General features: G+C 51.7%; 8 protein-coding genes across 8 annotated transcripts, besides 1 other annotated feature; 2 read left to right on the top strand and 6 right to left on the bottom strand.

The window, feature by feature from the left end:
- Positions 1-25,774: part of a sequence feature (contig 1.52 1..82934(-1)) that runs on past the window's edge.
- ANIA_10382 (uncharacterized protein) lies at positions 364-2,077 on the top strand (the record flags this gene model as incomplete). The annotated part of the gene is made up of 3 exons (XM_050612531.1): positions 364-638; positions 692-1,568; positions 1,618-2,077. Exons 2-3 carry the CDS (start codon positions 1,114-1,116, stop codon positions 2,075-2,077), a joined length of 915 nt encoding a protein of 304 aa, XP_050468442.1. The 5' UTR covers positions 364-638; positions 692-1,113.
- Positions 4,172-5,809, bottom strand: ANIA_03175 (uncharacterized protein; the record flags this gene model as incomplete). Its single annotated transcript, XM_655687.1, has 1 exon — positions 4,172-5,809. One exon carries the CDS (start codon positions 5,807-5,809, stop codon positions 4,172-4,174), a length of 1,638 nt encoding a protein of 545 aa, XP_660779.1.
- spb4 (putative ATP-dependent RNA helicase spb4) lies at positions 6,245-8,266 on the bottom strand (the record flags this gene model as incomplete). The annotated part of the gene is made up of 3 exons (XM_655688.1): positions 6,245-7,361; positions 7,411-7,920; positions 7,977-8,266. 3 exons carry the CDS (start codon positions 8,264-8,266, stop codon positions 6,245-6,247), a joined length of 1,917 nt encoding a protein of 638 aa, XP_660780.1.
- ANIA_03177 (diacylglycerol kinase) lies at positions 8,814-9,959 on the top strand (the record flags this gene model as incomplete). The annotated part of the gene is made up of 1 exon (XM_655689.1): positions 8,814-9,959. One exon carries the CDS (start codon positions 8,814-8,816, stop codon positions 9,957-9,959), a length of 1,146 nt encoding a protein of 381 aa, XP_660781.1.
- On the bottom strand, positions 10,730-12,446 carry ANIA_03178 (protein sds3; the record flags this gene model as incomplete). Its single annotated transcript, XM_655690.2, has 2 exons — positions 11,865-12,446; positions 10,730-11,800 (listed from the first exon to the last, which is right to left on the bottom strand). Exons 1-2 carry the CDS (start codon positions 12,300-12,302, stop codon positions 10,730-10,732), a joined length of 1,509 nt encoding a protein of 502 aa, XP_660782.2. The 5' UTR covers positions 12,303-12,446.
- ANIA_03179 (uncharacterized protein) lies at positions 12,917-16,056 on the bottom strand (the record flags this gene model as incomplete). The annotated part of the gene is made up of 3 exons (XM_655691.1): positions 12,917-13,977; positions 14,029-15,466; positions 16,018-16,056. The coding sequence occupies 3 exons, from the start codon at positions 16,054-16,056 to the stop codon at positions 12,917-12,919; spliced, it is 2,538 nt and encodes an 845-aa protein (XP_660783.1).
- On the bottom strand, positions 17,991-20,103 carry ANIA_03180 (uncharacterized protein). Its single transcript, XM_050612529.1, has 3 exons — positions 19,684-20,103; positions 18,846-19,603; positions 17,991-18,738 (listed from the first exon to the last, which is right to left on the bottom strand). The coding sequence occupies exons 1-3, from the start codon at positions 19,803-19,805 to the stop codon at positions 18,116-18,118; spliced, it is 1,503 nt and encodes a 500-aa protein (XP_050468441.1). The 5' UTR covers positions 19,806-20,103; the 3' UTR covers positions 17,991-18,115.
- On the bottom strand, positions 22,934-24,951 carry ANIA_03181 (protein kinase domain-containing protein; the record flags this gene model as incomplete). Its single annotated transcript, XM_655693.1, has 2 exons — positions 22,934-23,116; positions 23,290-24,951. The coding sequence occupies 2 exons, from the start codon at positions 24,949-24,951 to the stop codon at positions 22,934-22,936; spliced, it is 1,845 nt and encodes a 614-aa protein (XP_660785.1).

The raw sequence follows: 25,774 nt of genomic DNA, 5'->3' as shown, positions 1-25,774 counted from the left end.
CTAAAGCTTTAACGACTCCTTAGTCTAGTGCCAGAAGGGGGAAAAAAAACCGCTACACTTGCATTGTTTCTCGCGTTGATATAGTTAAGTCAAAGGTTGACAAAAAGCTAACTAAAAAGAAAGTCAACAGAAAACGGCCCCGTACCGAAGAGTCCCCCGATGATAACACTGAGCCTGTCACACCACAAGCAAACAAACGCCGGAATCTTGGACCGCCTGGTAGTACCCCTTTCGCCCGACGGGCACGCGTCTTACTCCCCTTCGCCGCCTCCCCCATACAGTATCGTTCTCTGAGAGGAAGCGACGCCGTGATTGAGAAAGCCAAGGCCGCATCCACAGTACAATTTTTCGTCTTCCTCAATACGTCGCTCAGACTGAAGCTGATCGTCGCGCATCTGAAACCACCGCACTAACACCTCTCTCCAACGAGCCCTTACAGGCCGATTTTAATTTCTCATCTGAACCAGCTCAGACGGACGACCAAGCCGCTGCCCAGGAAACTTCCACCCAGGAGCTCTCCACCCCAGAACCTGCGAGGAGCAGCTGGAACCTTAGTGGACTAATCAACTCTGTACCACGTTCTTTCTCCCGCCTTCTACCTAGGTTTGGCCGTAGTCGGTCGACGTCAGAAGCTCAAGGTACGCTTATTTATTGTGATCTCCGTTGGTGTTCTCATACTCATAATCCACAGCTAGCCAAGAGCCTGCGTCTGAACGCATTAAACGAACACAGCCAGCTGTAGCGTCAGCGGCTGCGGCTCCCGAGCAGGAGCCACAACCTCGCCGCCATCTGAGCGAGCAGCCACCAGCAAAACGTGCCCGCAATTTATCCTACTCACTCTTTCCCGCTCCGATTGATCGTTCTCGTTACCTCGGGGATATTCCACCAAAGCCCACCACAACTGCCGTAACAGCACCCGCTTCTGATTCTACTGCTCAGCCTGCCGAGGAAAGTACACCTTCAAGAAAAGAATCTCAAGATTCACCCACACCCACTGAAGGTGGCCGTGAAACTACTCCTCAGGAGAGCAATGCCACGAACAAGTCAAAAAAGAAGCGCAAGCGCTCTCCGTCACCAGATGTAATCCCTAACCCCGCAGGTTCAAGCTATGGCATGGACCTAGATTATTTTTGCTACAGCTCTGATAGCGAAGGAGAAGCAGAGCCTTCACCTCAGTCTGAACTTGACCATCGTAGCAAGACTGCCCTTCGCAACATTGCTCAGTCGGAAAGACCAGCGTCTAAGAAGGTCCGCTTTGAGGCGAGCCCGGAAGACACGCCATCAAAACGTCGTGCTCGGGCTACCGATCCTTACCGCGGAAGACACTTTGTTGGAATAGGTGGTCCACAGACATCATCACCGCCAACTACACCCACACCAGAGCCTCATGTCGTGGACCCACAGCAACGGCCTGGTTTCGTCCCCAACAAATCGGGCACTTTTCAACTTGACTACGATGCCCTCTCCGATGACTCTGACACCGACACCGAAACTGTATCTTCACCCAAGCTTCCTACTCCTGGTACCGTCAGAACTTCCACTCCTACACAGCTTGATGCTTCACTAAGGTATGATATCCTGGCCTGGCGCGATTAAGCCACTGTACTGATTGATTAGTGCCCAATCACCTGCTCCTCGTTCTGCTGCGCGTTCTACACAGTCCCCATCGACTCCTGCCCCCAAGATCGATGAGGAAGCCCTCGCTAGGGCCCGCTCCCAGGCTGAGAAATACAAACCAAAGACGCCTAGTGGACTTCGCACCGCTAGTCGCTACTCTAGCCCCCTGACCGCCGTCACACCTGACCTCACGCCCGTGCCCGCGCCACCTGCCGAGAAAGACACTGAGAAATTCGGAGACGATGAGTTTGCAAAAGACGCCCAGTGGTTATACAGCATCTGCCCATCCGGGGATCTGAGCCAACTCGTTTGGCCTGAGAAGAAGCCCTTTGGTGAAGGCCTCATCATCAGCTCCGAGGCTCTCCGGATTGCAAGCGAAATCTGGGACCCAGCTGAAGTTGATGATGCATATGACACGTTTCACCGCGAATTCGCAGAGTTCAAGAAAACTGCTGTATAGAGTGTCGTGGTTTTTGTTACATTTGCTTAGGAGCCTGCGCTTTTCATCTACGTGTTAGAATTTGTCTTGCCTGTTGACGGCATGTCTGGAGCTTTCATGGCTGGGAGGAAACGAGGTTATTCTGCGATACTTTTTATCTGGTCGGCAGTGGGCTGTTCTTTATTGCAGCGTCCCCCGAGTTGGCGGCCATGAATTGGCGTTACACATGTTCATGTATACTTTGTTGTTGGAGTACGGAATGGGTTGATTCTTTCTGTTTCTTCGTCATGTCTTGCGCATTGTTTCTCAGCCATGTTTTCAGTTCTTTATCGTTGTATTGTTTGACAGTGGCCTATGTTTTCTATTCCACGTCATATGATTATGATATCAAGTTTTGTTACTGCGTGTTTATCATGGCATGCCAATATCAGAATTGGGATTGATGATAGAATATCAAATCTGGCTTCTTCGAACTTGCATTCAGGCGTAACGAAAACCCCATGACCAGTCCCATACGGCAGGCTTGCTGCTGGAAGTGAGTGAGCTCGACAAAGAGAACTGTTTGCCTTGAACCTTGTGGGATTGTGGGATATGTACGGGTGAGGGCGTGCGAGACGGAGTGTCTTGTCTTAGCCAGCCAACAAAGAATAAGACGGCCGCCGTTTCCATTCAACAGTTGGTGATTCTGCAGCTCTTCTAGAAAGCCTGCTCTCACATTTTTTTTATCATTAATGACATCTGCTCCCTTCCAATTACGTCTAATAATCGACATTCTCTCCTCGAAAACCTACCAACCTTCCTCTATCACTCACTATCTTCCACCGGTACAGCAGAAGAAGACGTCGCTGAAGCCAACCCAAACCCTGCAAGAGAAAAAATAAAGCGAAGAAAAAAGGGGAAACAAGATATGTGTTTTTACCAGCCGAACCCTCCCGGCTGCAGCTGCGCCTTCCACCAACTCATTCAGCCCTGTCCAAGTGCGACAACATACCCGCCTCCCGAGCCGACCAAGAACCCGAACCCGCTTGTGAAGGTCTGTGGTATGAGGGAGTTTGCAAAGGGCGTGGGCATGAGGATTTGCCTGGGCTGTCAGTCGGGGTACGCGGGTAATCTGGGTGCAGGAGTTGGAGTTGGAATGGGAGGAAGACTGGGAAATAACGTGACTCTGGGAATGGGGTATACGGGGTTCAACAGTCCGGGATGGATTGCAGGACAGCAAAATGAGCAGAAAACTGGTGGGGCTCTCAAGAAGGACAAAGCTAGGTTTATGGAGTTGGCGATGGAGAGGAAGGTGGCTACTGCGACTGCGCCTACAGCTATGCCTAGTTCAGAGACTGGAACTGTCTTTGCCGCTGGTCCCGGCACTGGCCCCGAAATTGGAACTGCATACGGTTCTAGCTTGATGGTTCGACGGAGAGAGCCCAAACCGGATTCGAGACGGATGGTACCATACCCAAATCTAGTCTCGAAAGCGCAGACGGCCGTTTCATCGCCTATGCCGGAGTCTGCGAAGGAAGCTGCGAAGGAGATACCTACGCCGACGCCATCCCCGATGCCGAATGATCTGGGAAATAGCAAGGACAACGGCGAGAGTCAGGGACAGGGACAGGTTCAGGAACGTAGCCAGGTTAAGGGTGAACTGGAAAAGGCTCCCGAGTCGCAATCGCGTTTGTTGCAAGATGACCCTGTTCCCAGAGCGACGGTTGAGAGCCTTGCTCCTAGTGTTGGGCGCAGACCTACCACTGCCACTGCCAGGAAGACTGGCGCTGAAATCCGTGATGGAAAAGATAATACGGTTGCAGAGAAAAATACAGAGGACGTATCCGACCTCCCTCTGATTGAAGAGGCACATATCATGGGGATTGACGATGAGAGTCAAGTGGGAATGAATGGTAGGCATGGAAGTATGGATGAGAGTGTCGAGCGCTTAGCTATGGCGTTGGCATAAGATGAGGACTTCGTTTTTACGTCGATATTGCATAGCAGGTAGGGGGGCATTGCTTCGAGATGTTTGCACATTTGCTTAAGTAGACGCGAAATAGAACTACATATTGCTATAAGCTTATTGCCTAGATCGCGATATGACCTAATTGGGACATCACACGATACAATAAGTTAGACCCATAGTTCAGGATCATCTCTCAACCTCTCCATCGCCTCTGTCGCAATTGAAACCGCAACATCTACTCCATCATCACACCAATGCATCTTTCCCTCTTTGTCTTTCAGGCCCGGCCGACCTTCCATCAAACACAACAGCCCATCCAAAACTGGCATATAAGGCTCAACGAATCTCGGCGTCCCTCTCGATCCCCCAAAATCAACCTCATAGAGGCTCAGATGTGCCCAGGATGTAAAAATTACATGTCTGTACCCTAGATACGCCTCCCAGAGCCGCTGAGGCGCGACCTCAAAGCAAAGATCGTGCAGTCTTGCTTTGAGATTGTCGGGGGTGTATAGAGATATATTATTGTGTATTTTGGTTGCGATGTCATGTCTCTGCGATGTGGAAGAGCTGGCGTTAGCAGCGTCTTTCCCTGGCATCTGGACTGAGGTCAGGAGGATCGGAGATCCTATGAATTCAGACGGGAGACCGAGACGTTTCCGTAAACCGAAGGTATAGTGTAAGGAGACGTTTCGCTCATCATAACCTAACCCGCGCGCTCGGTTGATAGCACTCCAGACGTGCGCAACAATAGCATCGTGCCGGCTAATACCAAGATCCGACCCGCCAGCAATCTCCCAGATCTTCTTCGTCTGCTGCGCAGAGAAATGGAGTTTGATATGGGACACAGGGAGGGCCGTATCCCAGTCTTCCTTTGGCATTGGGTTTCCGGGAGACTTGATCATCGAGCGTGTAATGCCAGATGGTAGGTTCCGGTCCGAATTGTCGTCAGAGGCGGGATAAAACCAATCGTAGCGGGAGGAGGGGAGGGCGCGAGATTTTGCGAGGATCGTGCCATCTGGAGAGAGGGCGTCGGTGTCTCCTGCTGCTTGCGAGTCGAGGAGTTGGGGGCTGAATACAGGAGTTGGCGGTTCTGTCTTCCGGTTGGAGGCGTCATATAAAGACGTGGGCTCGCCTGGGAAAAGAATCGAATGCTCAAACGACCATCTCTTCATGAAAATGCTCAGCGTCTGCGCATCGGCCAACGGATGGGCAATTCTTATACCGATAGCGACGCCACCACATCTAAACTGCGTAACCTGAATCAATACCAGAGAGCTTGAACACGCCCCTCCAATAAAGGGCAGCTTCTTTTCGTCTGCTAGAAAGGCCTTCGCTGAGCAGGACAGATCCCAAGCCCTGGAATCAGGGGACTTCCGCTGCATCGAGTTTGGAACGATCTCGTCCAGTGTTGTCCCGCAATGAGCAGTGTTAAATTCGACGCCCGGGTCTTGATCGGTGCCGAATGTTATGTGGAGGCGGCCGTAGCGCTTTGTGTGATCTGCATCACCATAGCCATAGTTGGCTGGGTCAGAAACGTGTGTGATTTTGCTAAGGGTGCCGGCAAAATGTGGAAAGGAAGATAGAGTTATGGCTAGGGACTGTTCTAGAGTTGAGAGCCAGTATAGCTGTCTATGCCCATCCTTGTTGCTACCGGAAGGTGCATCGTAGAACCAGACTGCGGCACAGGAGGCATAGTTTGTGACGACTGCATCGAGAATCGAGAGGGAGACTGTGGTTCTTGTTGACTTTTGCAAGGGGAAGATGTAGGCTGTCTTGAGCACGTTAATTTCTGGCTGGGATGACATCTCGTAGTCGGAGAGTGAAGATCGTGACTCTTCGGTGTTGTGCACACTCTATCATTTGTAGAGCCTATGTCTTTATATCCAGATATCAGCTGCTAGGGCTGAACCTTGACCAAGCTAGACGAAGCGCTAGACTTAGTAGAGTTACATTGGCATAGCCACAGAAACAGTCAAAACTGGGATTATAGCATGAGTCATTATGGCTCATAATACCCAAGTCTGACCTAGAATGGCTGTACGGTATTATTTTGAAAACGCAATCAAAATGGCTTACTGAACAGTCATATGTCTACCTTCATGGGAGGGGACGCAAAGGTGGTGAGGTATAATGTTAAGTCGGAACAGTCCGAATTAGGGCTAATGTGGAGAGCGCCAATCAGCGGCCGTAATATATTGGTTGGGGTATATAGTAGGTATGCAGTGCACCAGATGTCCCGGCTAGTCGAAGCCCGTGAATTCCTCGTCTCCACCTTCCTCTGCGTCCTTGTCCGCTTTAGCAGCTGCGCGTTTCAGCCGCCTTTGCTCTTCATTTTTTGCCCTAATTTGCTCGAGCATCTGCTCTGTCTCGAGAGCCTTCTTCTTCTCTTCCTCCGTCATCTTCTCCCACCGCTTCCTCTCCTGCCGCACCTGTTTCATGTCGCGCCGTTTGGCCTTCTTGTTTCTGTTCTCAGCATTGTTGCTCCAGGCCACAGTCTCGTTCGGACGCTTCTTGTTCGTTGTTTGTTGTTGGCCAGATTCCGCCATCTCTTGTAGGAGCTCTAAGCGACGCTTCTCGCGCTGCTTATCCTTGTATGCGTACGTATCCCAATCCATTTGGACACCAAGAGTTTTGTCTCCCTTGAAATTTTTCAATTCGGGCATCTTCGGCAGCTTCAGTAGTCCCCACGCTTTCCCTAGGCCCTCCCAGTCCAGGTCCGCGACGCGGAAAATGCTGCTTGCTTGATGTTTGCTGTAGCTCCTTAGCCAACTAACAAAGGCCTTTTGGCCGCGGTCATGGATTGCGCGGTCTGCCTTTACTACTTTCCGAGCAGTTTCTGTAGCGGCGGCGGCTTCGGCGTCGGAAACAGTGATGGGGTGCGGAAAAGGCGCAACTGGGGTCTTCCGTACTTCTAGGAAGGAGACGTAATCTTCTTCCCTGCCCGGATGGAGCAGAACCACACTAAGACCTCTACGACCGGCTCTGCCGGCACGACCGCATCGATGAATGAAGGTCTTTGGGTCCGAAGGAGGGTCTATCTGAACGACGAGGTCCACCGACGGAATGTCCAGCCCGCGGGAAGCGACGTCTGTGGTGAGAAGGATGGCCGGGTTGTGAGCGTTAACGAAACGGTTGAAATTCTTTTGACGCACGTTTGCAGGGTGTTTTCCGTGAAGAGGTATTAACTGGAAATCGTTGCCAAGTATCAACGGGAGGATGACAGATAAGTAGTCGACACCTGAGCAAGTTGACACGAAGAATATTGATTTGGAGGGCGTCGGTTGCACTGAATTAAGAATGTGCTTTAGTGCTGGAAATTTACCGGTTGGTGGTTGAGTCAAATAGGTCATTTGAAGGCTGCATCAAATAAGTATATGAGAGTATAGAAGGGTAAAGAAGTGCCAACCTGGCGGGGGTACGCTTGTCATCAACTCCCGACGCCCCCTTGACCTTGACCACGACCTTGACAGGATTACGCAGGCCGACGCGGACAATCTGATCAACAGCTTCGCTTACACTAGCACTGAAAAGCCCCGTCCGCCTTTGTTTCGGAAGTCGGCGCAAAATGTTCTGCAGTGTTTCCTTGAAGCCAAGATCCAACAACCTGTCCGCTTCATCTAAGACAAGCATCTCAAAGGACGATTGTGGGCAGTAAACGTGCGGGGAGGAAAGCAACTCGAGAAGTCTACCCGGAGTAGCCACCAAGAGGTTCGGAGAGCGCTTCAAAAAGGTGCTCAGATCTTCTGCAGGCGAGGTCGAGCCTCCAAGCAGGAGCTGCGGAACGACTCTAAGAACGGAGGAAGAGTGTTTAGGCCGGGGAACGTCTTCGGTTTCGGAAGTGTTTATCACAGCCGCCGAAGCGGGATGGAACGCGAGTAGGGATGTCAAAACGTTGTAGATCTGCGAAGCGAGTTCTCTGCGAAGAGTCAGCATGGACATCTCCATTAGCTCGACCTGCTTTAAGCCAAATACCTTGTTGGAGAAACGATGATGGCGCCGACATGATGCTTCTTGATGGGCTCTTCAAGGCGCAACAACTTCTCCACTACTGGAATCAAGAATGAAAGAGTCTTTCCGCTCCCAGTGACAGCCTCAACGACAACATCCTTGTGAGCCATAAATAGAGGAATGGCCGATGCTTGGACCGGTGTCATGCGGGTGAACCCCATCGAGGAGACAGCGTCAAGCACCCATTCCGACAGCGGAGGATTCACAGCGTCCCAGGCTCGGGACGATGTCCCTGACGGAGGTTTCGGTGCCATTGTCAGATTCTTTGGCCGTTTATTCTCCGCTGGTCTCTGGTTCCTGATGGTCAAAAATCGAAGGAATTTTTCTTATCAGTAGATTGCGATTAGATAGCGAGGCGGTGAGTTTCTGCTGCGTGATGCTTTTTTGATTTACACGTGATGCACGGGGTTCGGCGGAAAGCAAGAAGCGCGCCGACGGCCTGAATTTTGAGGTCAGCAGAACAGTTTGCCATTAGTTGCCTGGTACACCAAAACAACCTAATCCGAAAAAAGATCACCTGTGCTGACACTCTATTTGCTCGGTTCGTGCACAATTTGACGGCAATGCGCGGCTTTGTCTCTGCCTTGTCCCTCAGCCCTCGCCAATCTTACGCCTAACCATCGGCCCTTAACCTTTGCTTCCCTTTTCGAAGGACACCTGCCCATCATTCCGTCCTCCGAGGCAAACGATTTATTCATACCCTGCGTCGCAGGTTGCAGCAATTGGTTCTTGCACGAACGCCCTCTTTCCGGACTGATCGCCGCTGCGGCCCTTCCGCCCTTCTCCGTCAGAACGGCCCAGATGTCGTCGGCGCGAAGTCCTGGTGCTGTTCCTTCGACGCCAAGGGTCACCTCTCCATCACCGACACCATCAGAAGGCAGAACCTCGTCGAGATCGCGGGATGGATATTCAGCGCCCACGACGCGCTCGGCAGCCCGACGGCAGCAGCATCTCGGCGACGTCACGGAAGAGACAACGGACTCTTCACCACCGCGATCCCGTCGACGCAAGTCAAAGCTCAAGCAGCCTACATCGGGAGAACCATTAGTGGCGCGGACAAACGGTAATGCACCACAGAAGAACGGATTTCTTTCCCCATTGCCAAAAGCAGACGGCACAGGACTCGTCGATAGCGTCTCACGATCTCCTTCACCACTCGGCCTGATTCCTCTTCACACCCGCTACCGTACCTTCATACACCGCCATGAGATTCCGCGCAAACTGCTCCACGTCTCGATTGGATTTCTGACGCTCCATCTATACAGCCGCGGCATTCAAACACACCAGATCACACCCTGGCTCTTCGGAGCTCTTGTGCCCATCGCCGCGACAGACTTCCTGCGTCACCGTTCAGAACGGGTCAACAGGTTGTACATCCGCTGCATGGGTGCGCTTATGCGCGAAACAGAAGTGTCCGGCTACAACGGCGTGATCTGGTACCTCGTTGGCGCATATACCGTCCTCCGCTTTTTCCCCAAGGACATCGGCGTTATGGGCGTTCTGCTCCTCTCCTGGTGTGATACTGCCGCCTCCACCTTTGGCCGCCTTTACGGCCGCTATACCTTTAGCTTGCGCAAGGGGAAGAGTCTTGCAGGTACCTTCGCTGCCTGGCTAGTTGGGGTTGTCACCGCGGCCGCCTTCTGGGGCTGGTTCGTTCCCTACATTGGTACCTTTCCCAACGATCCCGAGGACGCATTCCTTTACACAGGCCGTCTCAATCTTTTCCCAGATCCCGTGAAGCGACTCATTGGGTGGACAGTAACATCACCAGACACCGAGTCCGGCTCTGTTATCACCGGCCCGCTAGCGCTGGGCGTCATGAGCGTTGTATCCGGCCTTGTGGCCGCAGGCTCTGAATTTATCGACTTCATGGGCTGGGACGATAACCTGACTATCCCAGTTCTCAGTGGCATCGGGCTCTGGGGTTTCTTGAAGATTTTTGGGTGATTATTCCTGAGTTACCAGTATCCTTAGGTAGACTCCCGGCATGTATTTCCTCACTCTCATTGCTCTCATTTGGTTATCCTTTACGCCGTCTTCTTACACCCGGATCATCCGCTCCAGCTCTCACATTACCTTCCTCGCAGAGCATAACTTTTGCTTATATATCTTCTTCATGCATGCATACATACATTTAGCCTTATTCCCATACCACTTATGCTAATACCACACCTACTCTCTATTCTCCACCTGTTTCTCATATTTCTTTCTCTATACCATGATAAAAAAGAATAGAAATCCACGGAAGAAGAGAAAGCAATGAAGTGTTCTGAATATTGTATTACTACCACTATCTAAAAGGGGTTGTATAGGATATACAATAGATTAAATCAGAACAGCTGAAGTTTAGCACACTTAAAAATCAAGTCAAAAAGAGTCAAGTTCCGGAACCCTGTACTTTATCCAAAGCAGCAATATCAACAACAAAAATAGAGCTTTAACTCCACGCTGGTCGAGTATTCACCTCGCGCCTGTGTGGTCTAAGTCTTGATCACATGGCTAAAGGGGTTATAGTGGATGAACATAAACAAGAAGAAAACAAGGAGACAGAATAATAGACTTAGAAAGACAGGTGGATGCGAAATATAAATAAGTAAGCCCAGCACGCCAATTCAACCCAAACGCCTATCAATAGTTAGACCAACAAATTCCTCGCATCATGTATCCCTGTCCCAGTACCAAGTAACGCCGATGACAACAACCAGACATGGATGCAATCATCCAGTCCTCGGTTTCTTGGCGCGCTCGTTGCTCTCGCCGTCTTTTCGGAGGGGGTACAGATGCATGCCAACTTCAGTGGGAAAGTCGGGATGGAGGAGGCTGAATCGATTCGGGTTTTGTGGGATCCCATTGATCTCCGCTGGAGTCTGCTCGACGAGGAGCTGGATAAGGTTTCTGTCAACATGTCCCGGGGGCTTGCTCGCCATCTTGTCCATGCGATTCCAATCGTCGTCCACCTCCTCGTTCATGAGCGGGGGCAATGGTGGGGCACCACTGTTGCTCGGTCGGGCGTGGTAGTTGGCTAAAATATTGTATGGCAAATTCGGACGAACAGCTGGTTTGTCGGAAAGCTCAGCCAACGGATTCAGGGCATGATTGCCATGTGTTCGGGTCGACCGAGTAGCATGGAAATTCTGGCTCGCGGTCCGCGCCATGTCAGTAGCAGGGGTACCGTTGTCCTCTGCACCGGTGCCATCCACACCTGATGCCTCTTCCGCGTCTGTGTTGTTTCCATTTGTCACTGCGCCTGAGGGTTGATCGGCGCGCTTGGATGTAGAGAAGAAATGAACGGTGGCAATATGTGCCTGGTTAGCGTGCGCACTGAGCTCTTTCTCCGTGAAGAGTGACTGAATAGAGTATGTTGGCGCAAGTTGCTGCTGGGCTACCTGGGCTTTCGCGCGCTCTGCCGGAGTCTCCCGAACCGGTGACCCAACATCTTCCTCCGGAGCTTTCCTCTTTCTCTTATTCAAATGTTCAGTCATGATACCATTGCCTAACTCATCCAAATCCACCCGATGGCGAGTATGTCTAGTTTTGCGATTGCCGTGAATACCACCAGGACTAGCGGGATTCGTGATGCTAAATTGGTTGGGATGGAGGAGTAGGGCATTGGTGTCCACGATATCAAGCTGTTCTTTTTCCCTCATAAGGCGAGCCCGTTTGCCTGACAGCGTCTGCACAAGGCGCTCCCGGAGAGTCGCTGAGAGGTTATTATATTCTTCTTCCGCAAAATGGGCGCGAAACGCATATTCTCGCTGGAATCTCTCCAGATTGTTATTATGGCGGTGCTAGATACACAAATCAGTTAGCACCGCGTTGAAGCTACCATACACAAATGGAAAAGAAACTTACGACCAGCATAGCCAGGTCAGCATCTCTCTCCGCCTTGACCTGATTGACCTCCTGCACAAATCGAGCATACCACATACCCGCTAAGCTAGCCATTTCTCTAGCAAACTGGCCGCCGCCAACCGTGCTTTCAATCAACTGGGCAATCTCCTCGGCCGAATCGGGGATCGGGCCCGGGTTATAGGGATCGGCATTGTTGATGAGGGTCATGTCACATTGAAGAGCGTGCAATTGTTGGCGAAATTGAGTATCGCGATTCTGGCTGAAGGAGGCCGTAAGGTCGTGAAGACGTTCTTGCAGTGCACTGCGCCGCTTGTCCCGCTTCGAAAGTGGTACGCCAGTTGGAGGGCTGACCGAACGGCCCCTAGAGTGCAAACCGTTGGACATCATGGGAGCAACGCCTGAAGGACCAGGAGAAGTAGGAGCAGGAGAGTAAGCCATGGCCGACTGAGCCGACCGTTCAGCAGAACTGTCGTCACGCAAGAAAAGGGTGGTGAGGCGCTTTCTAGGCGAGGCAGCACTGTCCGGGACGGATAATGCTATAGCATGAATAGAGAGCAGCTGCACATAATACGTGATTATAAGAAGGGCACGAAAAGGCAGAAATAGAAGGAAAAGCAAGCAAGATCGTTCGGCGTTTCTGGGATGGGGCACTACTGGCAGAAAGGAAAGCGGGAGGCCAGTCCGGCCAATGTGCCTTAGTGCGGGTATTATCTTGACCGCCCATGTGACTTTTACATACGATTTAACGACTAATCAAAACTGACCAGAAGCGAATTTGGGTTGATTCATCATGGTATACATAGATCATGTCTATCAAACTATTCACTCATACTAGTGGTCATCCATCCGTAACAATAAGCCAAATTGCGAGAAACCCGGGTATTATTCGTGTCCAATGCATGTCAATAACCCACTCCTATATCCCATCGTAACACCAGAAAACGCCGTTCCATGAAGTTCCCTTTTGTGCAGCCTAAAATCACTTCTAAACAAACAGGCGAGGGAATGGCCAGTTGGTTGAGATCGTTGGTTGCCCTGCCAATGAAGGTTGCTTAGTGAGTTCGGCGAATGACAAAGATACCGAGCTCGATTCCATCACGGGGCTCCATTTCCTCCCCGTATGGTCGTTTTCGAATACCCTCAAGGATTTCACTGAGCAACATGGCGGACGTGACCTCTTTTGTCTCCAAGCGGTGATAGCCGGACGTGTTTAGCGACGTCGATTTGGCCGCTGGAAGACGACGACTATTTTGGTAGTAGAGGCTGATTACCTCCTTCATTCGAGCCTTGTCTTGGTGGATATACCACTCTGACCAAAGCTTGCGATCAAGACGGACGCTACCCTTGCGAGCATCCACAATCTTGAACTGCGAGGAGGATGAGCTTAAAGAACCACAGAGCTGGTCGAGGTTTTCTCGCATGGTGTCGAAGTCGTCCATGTGAGCGACCGCTGAAACCTTGCCGAGATACCGACTAATCTCTGCTGATAATTCGTTTACTACGACGAGCTGTCGCAGCAAGGGGTCGAGGATAGGTCCAAGATACTGTGATTTGAAAGTCGAGGCCCCTCTTCTGGTGGGATAGATAAAAAGCATTGATCCCCCTTCCGGAGAAAGTTCGCTCAATCGATCAACAAGAAAGGACGGTCGGGTATGGGAAAAGAGGTCTCTATACTCTTGGGACGATGATGGGGGCAGGTAGCGTTCGAGAACGGAGATGTGGACACTGAATGGAGGCACGATCGGCATCGGGAAATGCGGCGCCTTGGTCTGAATCGGGCCGCGGAAGTCGTGGTACGCAGAAACCACGGCGGCGCTGGAAAAGACAGCAGTCGGTTTAAAATAATCATCGCTGGAGAAAGACGAGTGAGGTGTGCTGGGAGGAGAATGCGGGAGGTTGGAAAGACTGAATTGCTCGGGGACTGCATGGGTGACGTTGATATATGGCGACTGCCCATGCTGCAAATGGTGCTGCACCGCTTGGACGAGTGAGCAGAAGACACTCTCATTAACCTCAGCGCTGCTCGGTTTATCGGCAGGGCAGGGGTATGGAAGCATCTGGTAGACAATTTTGGCGGCTTCTCCTCGTGCATTTGAGAATGGCAGAGACGAGACTATGGAACATATATTAATATAAGCCCACCATGACGCAAGCGAGGACCTACCTATGGTCTGTATGCTGTTCCCAAGCCACGAGCTATCGTCGCAATCCATCTCACCACTCGAGGACTGCGGACTCCCGCTAGAGGTTGAAGGTGATATATTATCAGACGGGCTACCCAGGGTATCTGAATGCCCCCTTCCAGAAGAGGTATCCATGTTTGGGCCTTCATCCATGGGCATGAGGCCCGGGTCCCGGTTCACATGAGGTTCGAAGAGCAGCATATTGTTTTGCGGACTCCAGGCAATGTGATCGTCGTCCTCGGGAGGCGTTGGAGGCAAGGTTGAAGGATAGTCGCTCTTGTCCGTCGAATCCCACGCCGGCGAGGCGGAGTCGGTGGTTCGAGCCGCCAGCGAACTCGAAACGGTAGAAATCCGAAGCCGGGAGTCGGCAGAGTGTGTACGGAACTCGGCGGAGCGAGAATATGATTGTGTGACGGAGCCGGTGGCGTCAAGGGACGGGGGGTGGAGAGCAGCGTTGCTACGGGACAGGAACCTGGTGACTGTAGAGGGTTTGGTGATCACCGAGCCTTGCGACGCCCGACGCTTGAGTCGACTTGAGCCTCCGGTTGGTGTTAAGGCTGCTGGCGTGCGTTGACTACGTTGACGGGATGGGGTTGAATTGGACGGTGATAGTGGTCTTCGTTGAGTGTATGGCTGATCGAGCGGATTCACGATTGCCCGATGTGAAGAACCGGGTTCTGTGGATGCATCTGACGACGGATCTGGCGAGAACGGTCGCGAATGCGAACGCATGACAGGGTTATATCGCACTGTTGTTGGGGCAGGCAGACAAGGGCCATAATATTGGGGAGAATACATCAAGGGTGCGTTTGGATTTGACGGGCAACAAGCAGGCAACCAGGATGAGCGCTCCCGAGATCCGGACAAGAACAAGGAATCCGCCAGGTATATTGGGTCGAACAATGGGAGAATGGGAGAATGGGAGAATCGTCGGTCGCTGGCGATTTGGCCCGTTGAGAGACGAGGATCGAGCCGTAAGAGAACGTGCCTGGTGTTGAGGGTGCTGAGGATGCTGAGATGAAGGGAGAGGGATGAAAGGAAAGGAAAAGGGCAGCGGAGGAAGCTGCCGCTAAAGCCGGGCAGAAGAGGTGAGAGTGACGCTGATACAGAGTGAGACGGTGGAGAAGAGGGAGATTGGAAGGAAAGAGAAATTTGGGACTTGAGGGCGAGCGAGTCTGAAAGGTCTAGAATGGGAGAGCAGCCATCGAAGGCATGACAGAGTCGCTTGGCCGGGACTCGTTCTAGACCGACGGGCGGGAGTCGATGACACAACGCAAGGCCCAGCGACCGTTCACCGCGACAGTCTGCTGCACAACAATCTTCTACCGGATGCTTACTCTGCTCGATACTGGTGAATTGTTCTTTGATCTTGTCCTCAAGACTCTCACTGCGGCCTTTGCCCAGCGCGCTGCGAAGAATCTGCACTAAAATAGCAGACAGGGAGAGCGCGGCCGGGCAGACGCGCGGTCTAGGCCCAGACTAGTGGCTGATCCAATTACACGGACCTGACCCCACCTCCAGGCTCGCTCTCACTCTGTGCAGTGCCAGTGCTCTCGTTGCCTCTCCACTTGGCACCGTCTCATAATCTAATATTACTTGGGAAGTCTCATGGTATGAGTCTATGAGTGTACTCCATGGCTCAGGATCTCGTTGACTTCTCGTTGACTCCATACCCGTCGCTACTTTCCAGGAGACCGCGTCTACTTCGTACGCAAGCTAATCGAAGTCCAGGTCACTGGGTTCGGTCAGCCCACCCGAAAGCTACCATTCAGCATAACCAGGGAAGCGGCCCATCTAACTTTGCTATCAGTATTTGCTTTTGCCATACAACCACGGGCATCATCCAGCATCCTTCAAGCGCCCCTCATCCTATACCCTGGCTTGTGGCCCCCATACAAAGCATTCCTGATATGAGGTCCTCCAACAATATTTCTTGAGTCCGCTATTGACGCAGCCAGCGCTTGCCGTACCTCGTCTTTCTGACTCTTTGTCCTACGCGACAGGTCCATCTTGCAGCTACCCGTGAAATCCAGCTCCAGGCTTACAAACGGAGAATTTACCCCAATCCGAAGTCGCCGGCGTCATCGAGAGGCTTGGGTCAATAAAGGGAATGAATGGGCTTGGGCAAAAGCAAAGACGTGGGAAAAGTAAACATGACAACTGCGAGTGAGAAAGGCCCAGAAACGGGCGATCGTCAGCGCCACGGCAAACCACCAGCAGGGCGGCCCATCTCGATCTGGCCGGTCCAACCTCGTTGCATATCGGCAGCCTCCCATCCATCCAGCCTGTTCTCGCATCGGCAATAATAATATTTTCTTTTAAACAGCATTGTCGCCGCTGATCGTTGGTCTAAAAGGTCTAGGCAGCCGCCGGCGGCCAGACATACCGACTCGTTTGAACTAGCTGGCACTGAACTTGCCTTCTAAGCCCTGGTCTCAGCATAAAACTAGGTAGGCCTGGCCTTTGCCGGTCGCCATCAATCCCAATTGAGTGCTTAGAGGATATACCTGATCTCAACCCAACGGATTGTTCAGGCAGGTAGTACGACAATCCCCATCAACAGCACCGAATCCGGGACCCTGGATGCGTGGAACTCCCAACCGACCCTGAGCCCAGGAAACTAACGGGGCAGTCTTCCAAGGTCAGGTTGACGTCGAGACTTCAAATTTGGGTGGATTTCGCCTCCAGAAGGAATTATCCATGGACCGTGATCTCCACCGGGCAATCCATAAACAAGGCGCTCAATACACGCCACATGATTGGCTGATATAACTCCACCGTCCGCATCCGGCTTTGGTCTGGAATCTCGAAGAGTCAGAAGTAAGGCTTTGAATGTCCGCCGTTACTCCGAGATGCCCTTAGTTGCCCAATTCCCGTTGTCATTTGATTGACAGCTTCATTGATGGACGGCGGGATCGAATCCTATGTAGGCGCCAGATAAGAACTAGTTATGTACTTATGTCCCTTGTTCAGTATAAATGTCCCTTGACAGTCTAGCTTGACGTCTCCTGCAGAGTAGCTGTGCCGCTAATCCGGGCCTGCCAGCTATGAAGTACGAGGCTCCGTACGGGCAGGGCACGGTTGGGGCAAACCCCCAGGGCCAAATATCACCCCTCCAACCCTCGTATTCGAATCTGCAAAATCCTATGCCTAACGCTGGCCCCTCTCCGTTCTCCCGCAGGCTCCGAAAAGGCCCGCCGCGGAGCGCTCAAGAAGAGGGTACCGCATTGGGCAAGATGCATTCCCGTCAGGTCGGGACCTTAGGATAGAGCGTCTGTCCCGCCCCCACTTCTCTCATTGCTCCAAGTTCAGCATGTATAGCAAGTATGTAGATAATACGCCCTGTCGGGACTTTATTTAGAAAGTCTCATAAAGTAGAGATCCCGCGCAATTGAAACACTTCTGATATTAGTCCTGATCCTGAGTCCAGCGGCCCAGCCCCATATATCCAAATGCCGCCGTTTAAGCGAGATGAATGGCATCTTCAGCCCACATTTTCATGGGCTGGTTGACAAAATTAAGGGCTTTCTGTTGAGTAAGTGTACGCACCCAAGTCGCATTTGAGGACTATGGGCGCGCTACTGACTGGAGATTAAGAGATCGACCTATACCGCTGGCACAGTGGACTAGGACAACCATTCTGGCCTAAGTATTCCGTATGCATGTGATGGGATAGAGTCATGAGTCTGCATTAGGACCAACTAGATCTCAGCCTTAAGGCCCAAGACGGCTCCATCTGGCTCCGTTGACGATTTGGTAATTCTGTCCCCGATCCGTCTCACCTCACTGATCTCAGATGCCCAACCCCACTGAATGTCTCAGAAGAGTTGGGATCCAGGGAATAAGAAATCGGTTTGCGGATAGAGCCGTGGCTACGCTACTAGGGCTGCAATATACGTACGGCTGTATATACTGATAGAAAGCGAATGAATCTCGAGATTTGATACTTGAATAATTGTATTATTTTGATTATTTATGTACGCTGGAGCTTTTACGCTTCCCAGCTTGGGCAATAGTATCTCTTTCTGAAGGACGAGACAAATTTTGTTGCAGTCCACAGCCCAAGTTTCATTTGTTCTGAGTGAGCGTAATCGTCTCACTCTCAGTATCATCCAACATGGCATCCACTTCAATCTCCACCAGCATTCTTTCGTCCACAAATCCATCCCGCACCACCAGCATTGTCGCCGCTGCTCCAACACCTGGTCGGCTTTCCCGACCGAGGGTTTCCGTGAAACCCTGGCCCACGGCGGTGCAGTGTTCAGGTTGGCTGACGAACATTCTCACGCGGACAACGTCCTCCGCGCCCTTGCCGCCGAGAGCTTGGATTGCCTTGATGATTTCCTGGAGCGCCACGCGCGTTTGTTGGCGAGCGTCGTTTGGGAAAAGGATTTGCGGGGCATGGGCGGGAGATGCGGGGTCGACTGAAGTGGTGCCGGAGACGAAGATATGCTGGCCGCGCCGGACGGCTCGGTAATACCCGATTCGTTCCTCGAACGGCGATGATGTCGAGTAAAACTGTTTAGCGGACGCAGTTGGTGGCGGAGATTTGGAGGCCATGATGGTGAGTTTCACAGTGTGCGGAGACTCGATTATTGGAGTCCGCTCATTTATACCAGTCCATACTAGCAGAAACTCGCGGAATGAGTCATGCTGTGACTCATGCCATCGGATCTTGTAACGCTTGATCACTGGAGTGTTCATAAAGACCTACAGCAAAGTATCGAAGGATACCAGTCTAAGTCGCATTCGAAGACTGGCCCGGCTCAAGAGGTCACTGATCGGCTTCGGATGTCACCTTCCCGTCGGGTGTGAAACCTCCGAGGGCGGTCAGCCCGTGATTGAAAACACCGGTTTGCAGCAAGCTTCGAGCGTTGCTTGGAATCATCTGCACTGCCGAGAGGCAGCTGTAAGCAATCGGACGGCCTTGCGGCTGATTGGGCCTGGGGTAAATCACGTTGGAACCGAAAGTTTGCCTTGTATTGCGTTGTCGATTGCAAACTCTGACGGTCTCCCTTAAATCCCAGCCATTGCATACACTGCAGTCGCAGCATCTGGATGCCTTGAATGAGCGAACAGGCCCGATACTCAATATCCGGCCAGCAGCCAGGACCCCAAAACGGATCCTCGCAAACCGCCGTCTCGAGCGCCTCGAGCCAAAATTCAAAGTTGGGTAGCCGTCGATTGGAGTTGGAATTGACCAAGCCGGGATTCAGCAAGTCGCCGGAGAGGAGACATGCCACGGCAACAAAGCGGATGGTGGGTTCTGACTGCAAGACGTGCAGGACAATGCAGGCGGGGCAGCGCTCGGTCAAATACCAATCATGCTCCTCACTGAAGATGCAATGCAGCCAAGCATACGCATCTCGTGCTTCACCACGGAAAGCGCGCTCGGGCTCCGCCCCTTTATGGGGGGGCAAGATACTGAGGGCCGCGCGAGACGCCTGGTTATGGAGAAGGAACAGGGGTAGCAACAAGGTGTGTATTATATCACGGTGCAGCCGGAACGCCTCTTGCGCGTCGTTCGAGCATGAATAGCGGTGCGAGGAACAGAAACTGGCAGGGGTTAGCAAATGGACCAGCAACTGGACACAACTGGCCCATGACGGGATCCCGTGTCTTATAGGCTTACGAACCTGGGGGCCTTGGAGCCCAATTCCTGGCGCCTGAGATTCTCTCTGACCGCTCGAAAGGCTTCATTGCGAGCCAATTTATCGCTGGCAGACCGCGAAATACGGAATGGGCACGGTGTGGACATTGCTCTGGTAGTATGGTTATTGTAGTTTACGATTGATGGTCGATCGATCGATCGGCGGGATGGCAGGATTAAGAGCAGCCTCCTATCGATGGGAATCGAACCGGTTCGATTGCAGCAGCCGTAATGATCTGAAATGTTGGTAACGGTTTGAACGTATTCAGTGACGTCGACTATTGATGGCGAAGTTCCAGGCCAATCAACCCAACAGATAACGAAGTTTGTTGTGCGAGGATGACGTTGCGCAGAACCAAGGATCGCATATCTGGATTCTGGGACTAGTCAGATTCCAAGATTGAGGTTGATTGAGATTGGGGAAGTAGATGTTGGGATGAAGAAATAAGAAGCTTTAAACCTGAGGTGGGAAAACAGGAGATAAATGGTCTAGAATGCAGCAATGTCACTCCAGATGGTTGACTACGCATGCGGACAGCTGAATGGCCAAGCGCGTCGGGGCAGGGGGGCGATTGCCTCCTAATCGGGTGAGGGGCCCGTTATCCACGCAAGCTCTGTAGATCCGCTCATTTAATTTCATTTAACTTGGGATTGCAGTAAGATTATCATTACTGTTTAGCATTCTTCAACTTGATCATGCTATAGAATCCATACTTGTCAAGACTTCCATCAAAGTTCGTATCAACCGAGAATTTCAACTGTCTTGCCACCATCTCGTCGAGATAGAGGAGATAAAGTGTTCGACGGCGTGGCCATGGCCAATTACTAGTCTAGCAGCATTTCCCTGGCAGTTCCCTGGCAGTGGCAGATCGCGAAGTCGGACAGGGTCTCGATCGTTGCCAAGAAGTTGACGAAATGACGATATCCCCAATTCCAGGAGCCGAAAAGGGGGCTTATTGGCCCAATCGGGCCTGATGGATCGTGTCCAAGTCTTGGTCTGCACCTTCCACACTGATAATCAGGGACTAAATAATTACGTGGTGCACCAAGTTAATGATGCCTATGGCATTTCTTGATTCCAGTCCCGAATGTCGAGACTGCCGTCGAGTGTAGTGCGTCGCAGGGCTGAACCGCTTCCACCCTCGCTTCGGAACTACCTTTTCCCACATGAATTTCTGCTATCGTTCTTATCGCAGGCGGAGAATGCCGACACCGCTGAACCACCGTGAGTGTCTAACCTCACCGGCAGCCCTGTCCACCATGCAGTAGCTATCCGCGTGAGAATTCAGCGGCGAATCATAGCGTCATTGTTCCGCCTCTAGGAACAGTTGGCTCTGTTTTTCACGTCAATTGCTGATAATAATGACTCGTGTTGCGTTACCCGCGCTCCAGACGAGTGGTCGCACAGACATCACCAATCATCTTCGTCTGTTCGGTATCATTATTAGCTAAGTCGGGCTCCGAAATAGATGGTTCAGCATTATGGAACTGAACAATGTCTCAGTTATTTTAGGAGCGTTTTGTTTCTATTCAGATATAACAATTGCCACGCTGCTCAGGGGAGAGCTCTGGATACTTCGATTCGAATTCCAAGTGTCCAAACAGCATCTCTGGCAAACCTACGCAAAGTCAATACGGCTCGATGAGTTAGCAAACCAAGCCGATTGGGTGCCGCTTCTGACCAGCTGACTTGACGGGTGGACTTCGCAATATGATAACAATTAATGACCTGTGACGAAAACTGGAGAATCGGTCTTTGGTGGGCGCTTGGGCCCATCCTTTCCGACAGAACGTACGAGAACCATTGCCGCTCAGTCTGGACTCTAGACGTGACCCAATATAGTTCGTCCGTCTCTATGCTAGCCTATGCTAGCCGTTGTGGGTAGCCATGTGGTCTAAGCCATGACTTGCAGCCCGACGCCTGGGCAAATACGTGGAATACCCTTCGATTTCTAGCCAGCGAGTGATTAACCTTCGGCAAGTCTGCTTACGCCGGGCTGCTCATTGTTGGGGAGGTTTACTGGTCAGCAGCACACGAGCTCTATTCCACAAGCAGTGGCTCGATTGAGCCATCCGGACTTTCCAACAACCAGGCATTCGTGGACAAGTGGTAATTACACAAAGCAGACACGCTCGGCATTAGTCCAAGGACTCTCAAACTCCCTGTCTCGGCGTCCCGGGAGGGTGGGATCTCGTCAAACAGAATCCGGAGCATATCTACTCAATGTTGACCACAGTTATAGGTTGAATTCGTAGACTCTATTACACAGCCACAATATTTGCATATGCAAGGTGATCATGTGCTATGCCTGCCGATGCGACGGTAAATCTCGCTTCGAACAGAGGAAAAGTGAGCTGCCGAATGCTCTCCACGCATTTATGATCCAACTGGCGGAGAGCATAATGGCGGCTAGGACTGTTCGGGGTAGGGACTGCACAATATCTGTAAAGTAATGTTTCGAATTAACGCAGCGGTATCCCCGTCTTGGAACAGTATGTGATATGACATGTATATATCACTAATGAAGAGATATGTCCGTAGAGTCACAGCACGTCAAGGCAAGCTCACAGATAGAATCTGACTTGGCTGAGGATCATCTCCCCGTAGGCGAGGTTCACAAAGTGACTACTTAGGTACAAGGCAAGAGCCCTAGTATACTGGCATATTATGTGGTGCGTACAGCATGTACGTGCCGTAAAAGGCAGATCAATGTCGATTCATGACTACAGGTCGAAATCGGCGTATAACCTTTGTGAGTTAGCAGGTTGGGCCGTAGCCAGGTCTGACGGGAAAATATATGCTGCATCAAGACTGGGCGCCACACCAAGGATATCATCTCGAGACAGAACTAGAACCAGAACATACATCACTTCATAGAAATCATGACAGGCAAATTAGAGAGGACATTAGGGACATAAGAGACTAGGCAAGGGTTAAGAGTTTGCTGGCAGAGGTGGGACAGAACAAATAAAATACAGCCGAATTAGACAATAAGGCTTTTACGAATGGGTATATGGATAAAAGAAAAAACAATAGTGTAGTGAAAAGAAAAGCTCAACCCTTTAGCGACATCCATGGAGTCGCATATCCCCAAGACGGGTCATTGGCGAGCATAGGGCTTGTTCTCGTATCCGGAGAAACCCCACGCGTTCTTCCTGATAGCTTTTCGCTCTGCTTTCTGCTAATATTCGTGTAACGGGATTCAGTATCTGTGTCGCTGGTGTAAGATTCCGTGTCAGAAGAGCTCAGATAAGTCCTCGGATGAGAGGAAAGGGTCGGGCTCAATAGGCCGTTTTCGTCTTGGAAGTTGGCTTGTCGGGGGCTTGGGGTTTTCTTTGGCTTCCTGGGAGAGCGAGAGCGTGAGCGTGATCGAGATCGCGATCGTGATCGTAACGGTGATGGTGATGCCGATGCTATCCTTGGTACAGCCAGTTTGTCATTTTTCGTCGCACGATCTGGACGCCCTCGACGGCCAGGATGCAGGTTAGACGAACAGCAGAGCGCAACTCTACCCTCTGCTTTTTTGATCGAACAAGCGAATAGTTGCTCCACCTGGAAGGCAGAGGGCCGATCGCCCGGATCTCGGCTTACCATGTCTCGCGACATTGCGAGCATCGGCCGGATGGCCTGGAAGACGGGGTCTTTGCGCTTCTTCGCGTCGCTGTCGAGAAGAGTTATCCATGAGCTCACTTGGCCAATGTTCCGGTCCAGATGGAAAGAACAATCTGCAACACCGCCACCTCGACCAGCCGTTCGGTTTTTTGCACCTCGATGGCTGGCAAAAGCGGATATTTTCCGTTTGCAAAGGTAAGTAAAAATATCCAAAACTACGGCGCCGAGTGAGAATATGTCGGATGCTTCTGGGTCGGTCTGTCGAGATTGCCATACTTGGACCAGTGCTCCACCGCCGGTATGTGCAGTGGGTAGCCCGACAGAGTTGTAGAGGATCGTCCCTTGCTCCTCTGAGGATCCTGAGCCGTTGGAAGACGTGATGGACGGGGTATAGAGTATGGGACGTTTCATCGAAATGCCGCGCTTGCGACTAGAGCTTCCGTTGCTAGACCCGGAAGAGGAGGAAAATCCAATCGAGTATCGGGATGATTCTTGGCCGCCAACGCGAATAACGGTGCCATGAGAGGCAACGGACTCAGCAGGGGGGCTCAAAGCCTCAGGGTCCGAGATATGTAAGCCCTTCAGACGGCTGAGAGTCAGTTTCGGGCGTTCTCCAGTTTTTCGACCGGTCCGTCCTCCTGAAGGGAGTGTGCTGCCTGTAGGCCCGCTGCTTTGAACGCTTATAGACCGCACCCATCTCTCTGGTGGTCCATACTGATAAGCTTCAACGTCATCCACTTTGACTGGGGGAAGTAAGGTATCTAAGGCTTCGAACTGGCCAATGAAGACTTTGAAGTCGGAATCAATGAGGATATTCGATGGGCGAATCAGGCCGTGGACTTGGCCATGAGCATGCAGCCAGGATAGCCCGTGCGCAAGACAGTGCGGCCAGTTAACTAGAATTTCTCGCCGCCGCTCCTTCGCAAGCTTCTTGAAAGACTGAGGGGTGTCTGTCAGAAAGGACATAAGGTTTCTCTCATATACTCCCGAGAAAAGGATGCAAACTGTGTTATCGGCAAAGTATGATGCGTAGACAGAGTAGACATGATCGTGAGCCAACCTTCTCATCGATCGAATCTCCTCAAGGACTTCGTCCTCTTCGAAAAAGTGCGGCGCGCCGCCAACAGTCACCTGGGTTCGCAGGTAAACCCTGCAGACCGCGCCAGCCAAGACGACCCTATCAACACCTTCCTTTGCCAGATTGGTTCCCGTCTGCAGAACCTCAACTGGAACGCCTTCATTCTCTGTGTACTTGATATGCTCGCCTTCACCGATACCTCGGACGAGAAAACGCCATTGAGCGAGGAAGAACTTGGAATCCAGCTCCGGATCTGGATCCTGAGACAGCTGCAAGCGGTCGACGCTATGGGCGGCAATGGGGAGGTCATTATCGTCGAATGATTCATCCACCAAGTGGAAGATGCGGCCAGGTATGCCGATGTCAAGAAGAATTAGGAATAGCCTTCCAGCTTTGGCGAGAATCCAATCAAGGTAAGTCTCGCTTGTCAAACCCTCACCCCATGGCAGCGGAGCAACGAGGCGAGGCAATGTGCCTTGCGGGAGGTTCTTGAATATAAAATCTGGACAGATAGTCGCCTTGATGCGATCCTCAGGCCACCAGACAGAAGTCAACGCGGACATATTGAACTCCGCTGAGGGGCCCGAAGCAGTGAAGCACGGATATAGTAGTGGGAATCAGGACCTTCTAGGAACATTTCTGAACCGAATTAGCAAAGAGCAACGGAAAGAGCAATAAGAAGTAATATATACAAACTGTAGTGTTAGCAGCTAGAGAGACCGGGAGAATAGTAGTACCTCTTTGAGGCGTCGAATGCCGCTGGCTGTGCTTATCTAGTGGCTCTAAGGAGGGACCACACCATCATTAGAGACATCAATAGTGGCAATGAACGAGTGAGCTTTGTGACTGGGAGAGGGACATTGGCCAAGAAGACGTAGTTTCGTGGCCTTAGTCCATTATGCCATTGCTCATAGTCCTGGAGGAGATGAAGATCCCAGGCGCGGCAACGGTGTGGTCCAGGATGAAGAGGGAATAAAGACCGTTAGAGGCCATGAAGGATAGATCACATTATTGGCAATTCTGGTTGATTGGACGAATTGCGTCGGGGTCAACAATAAATCGAGATAAGCAGAGGATAATTTGATTGTCGCGGTTGAGTTGAGGCTGAGGCAAGCCGTGCGACTGGTCAACTCTGCCTTCTGCTCTTATCAGTGAGGTTACGTTCTGCCAAATGTCAACTGATAAGCCTCGACGTGATCCTCCACTTCCATTCTTCCAGTCCTCCCGATGACGATCAACACTTGAACCCGATCCTTCTGGGAACCCGAACTTGAGGTCTGCATACTCCCTTTTTCGGTAGTTGTGCTATCACTCTAACTGCTGTTCTTCCAGCCCCAGTCCTATGTAACCGTGTGCACTCTAAACAGCCGTCAGTCGCCGGGTTAC

This window comes from Aspergillus nidulans, chromosome VI (assembly GCF_000011425.1).
Source record: "Aspergillus nidulans FGSC A4 chromosome VI".
Lineage (NCBI taxonomy): Eukaryota > Fungi > Ascomycota > Eurotiomycetes > Eurotiales > Aspergillaceae > Aspergillus > Aspergillus nidulans.
This window is presented reverse-complemented; position numbering and strand designations above follow the sequence as displayed.

Excerpts from the sequence above, each read along its gene's own strand:
- ANIA_03180 (XM_050612529.1), bottom strand. The coding sequence starts at position 19,805 with ATGTCCACACCGTGCCCATTCCGTATTTCGCGGTCTGCCAGCGATAAA. Across the intron at positions 19,604-19,683 it reads TTGGGCTCCAAGGCCCCCAG|TTTCTGTTCCTCGCACCGCT; the intron begins GTTCGTAAGCCT and ends AACCCCTGCCAG. Across the intron at positions 18,739-18,845 it reads GTTTCACACCCGACGGGAAG|TGATCAAGCGTTACAAGATC; the intron begins GTGACATCCGAA and ends TGAACACTCCAG.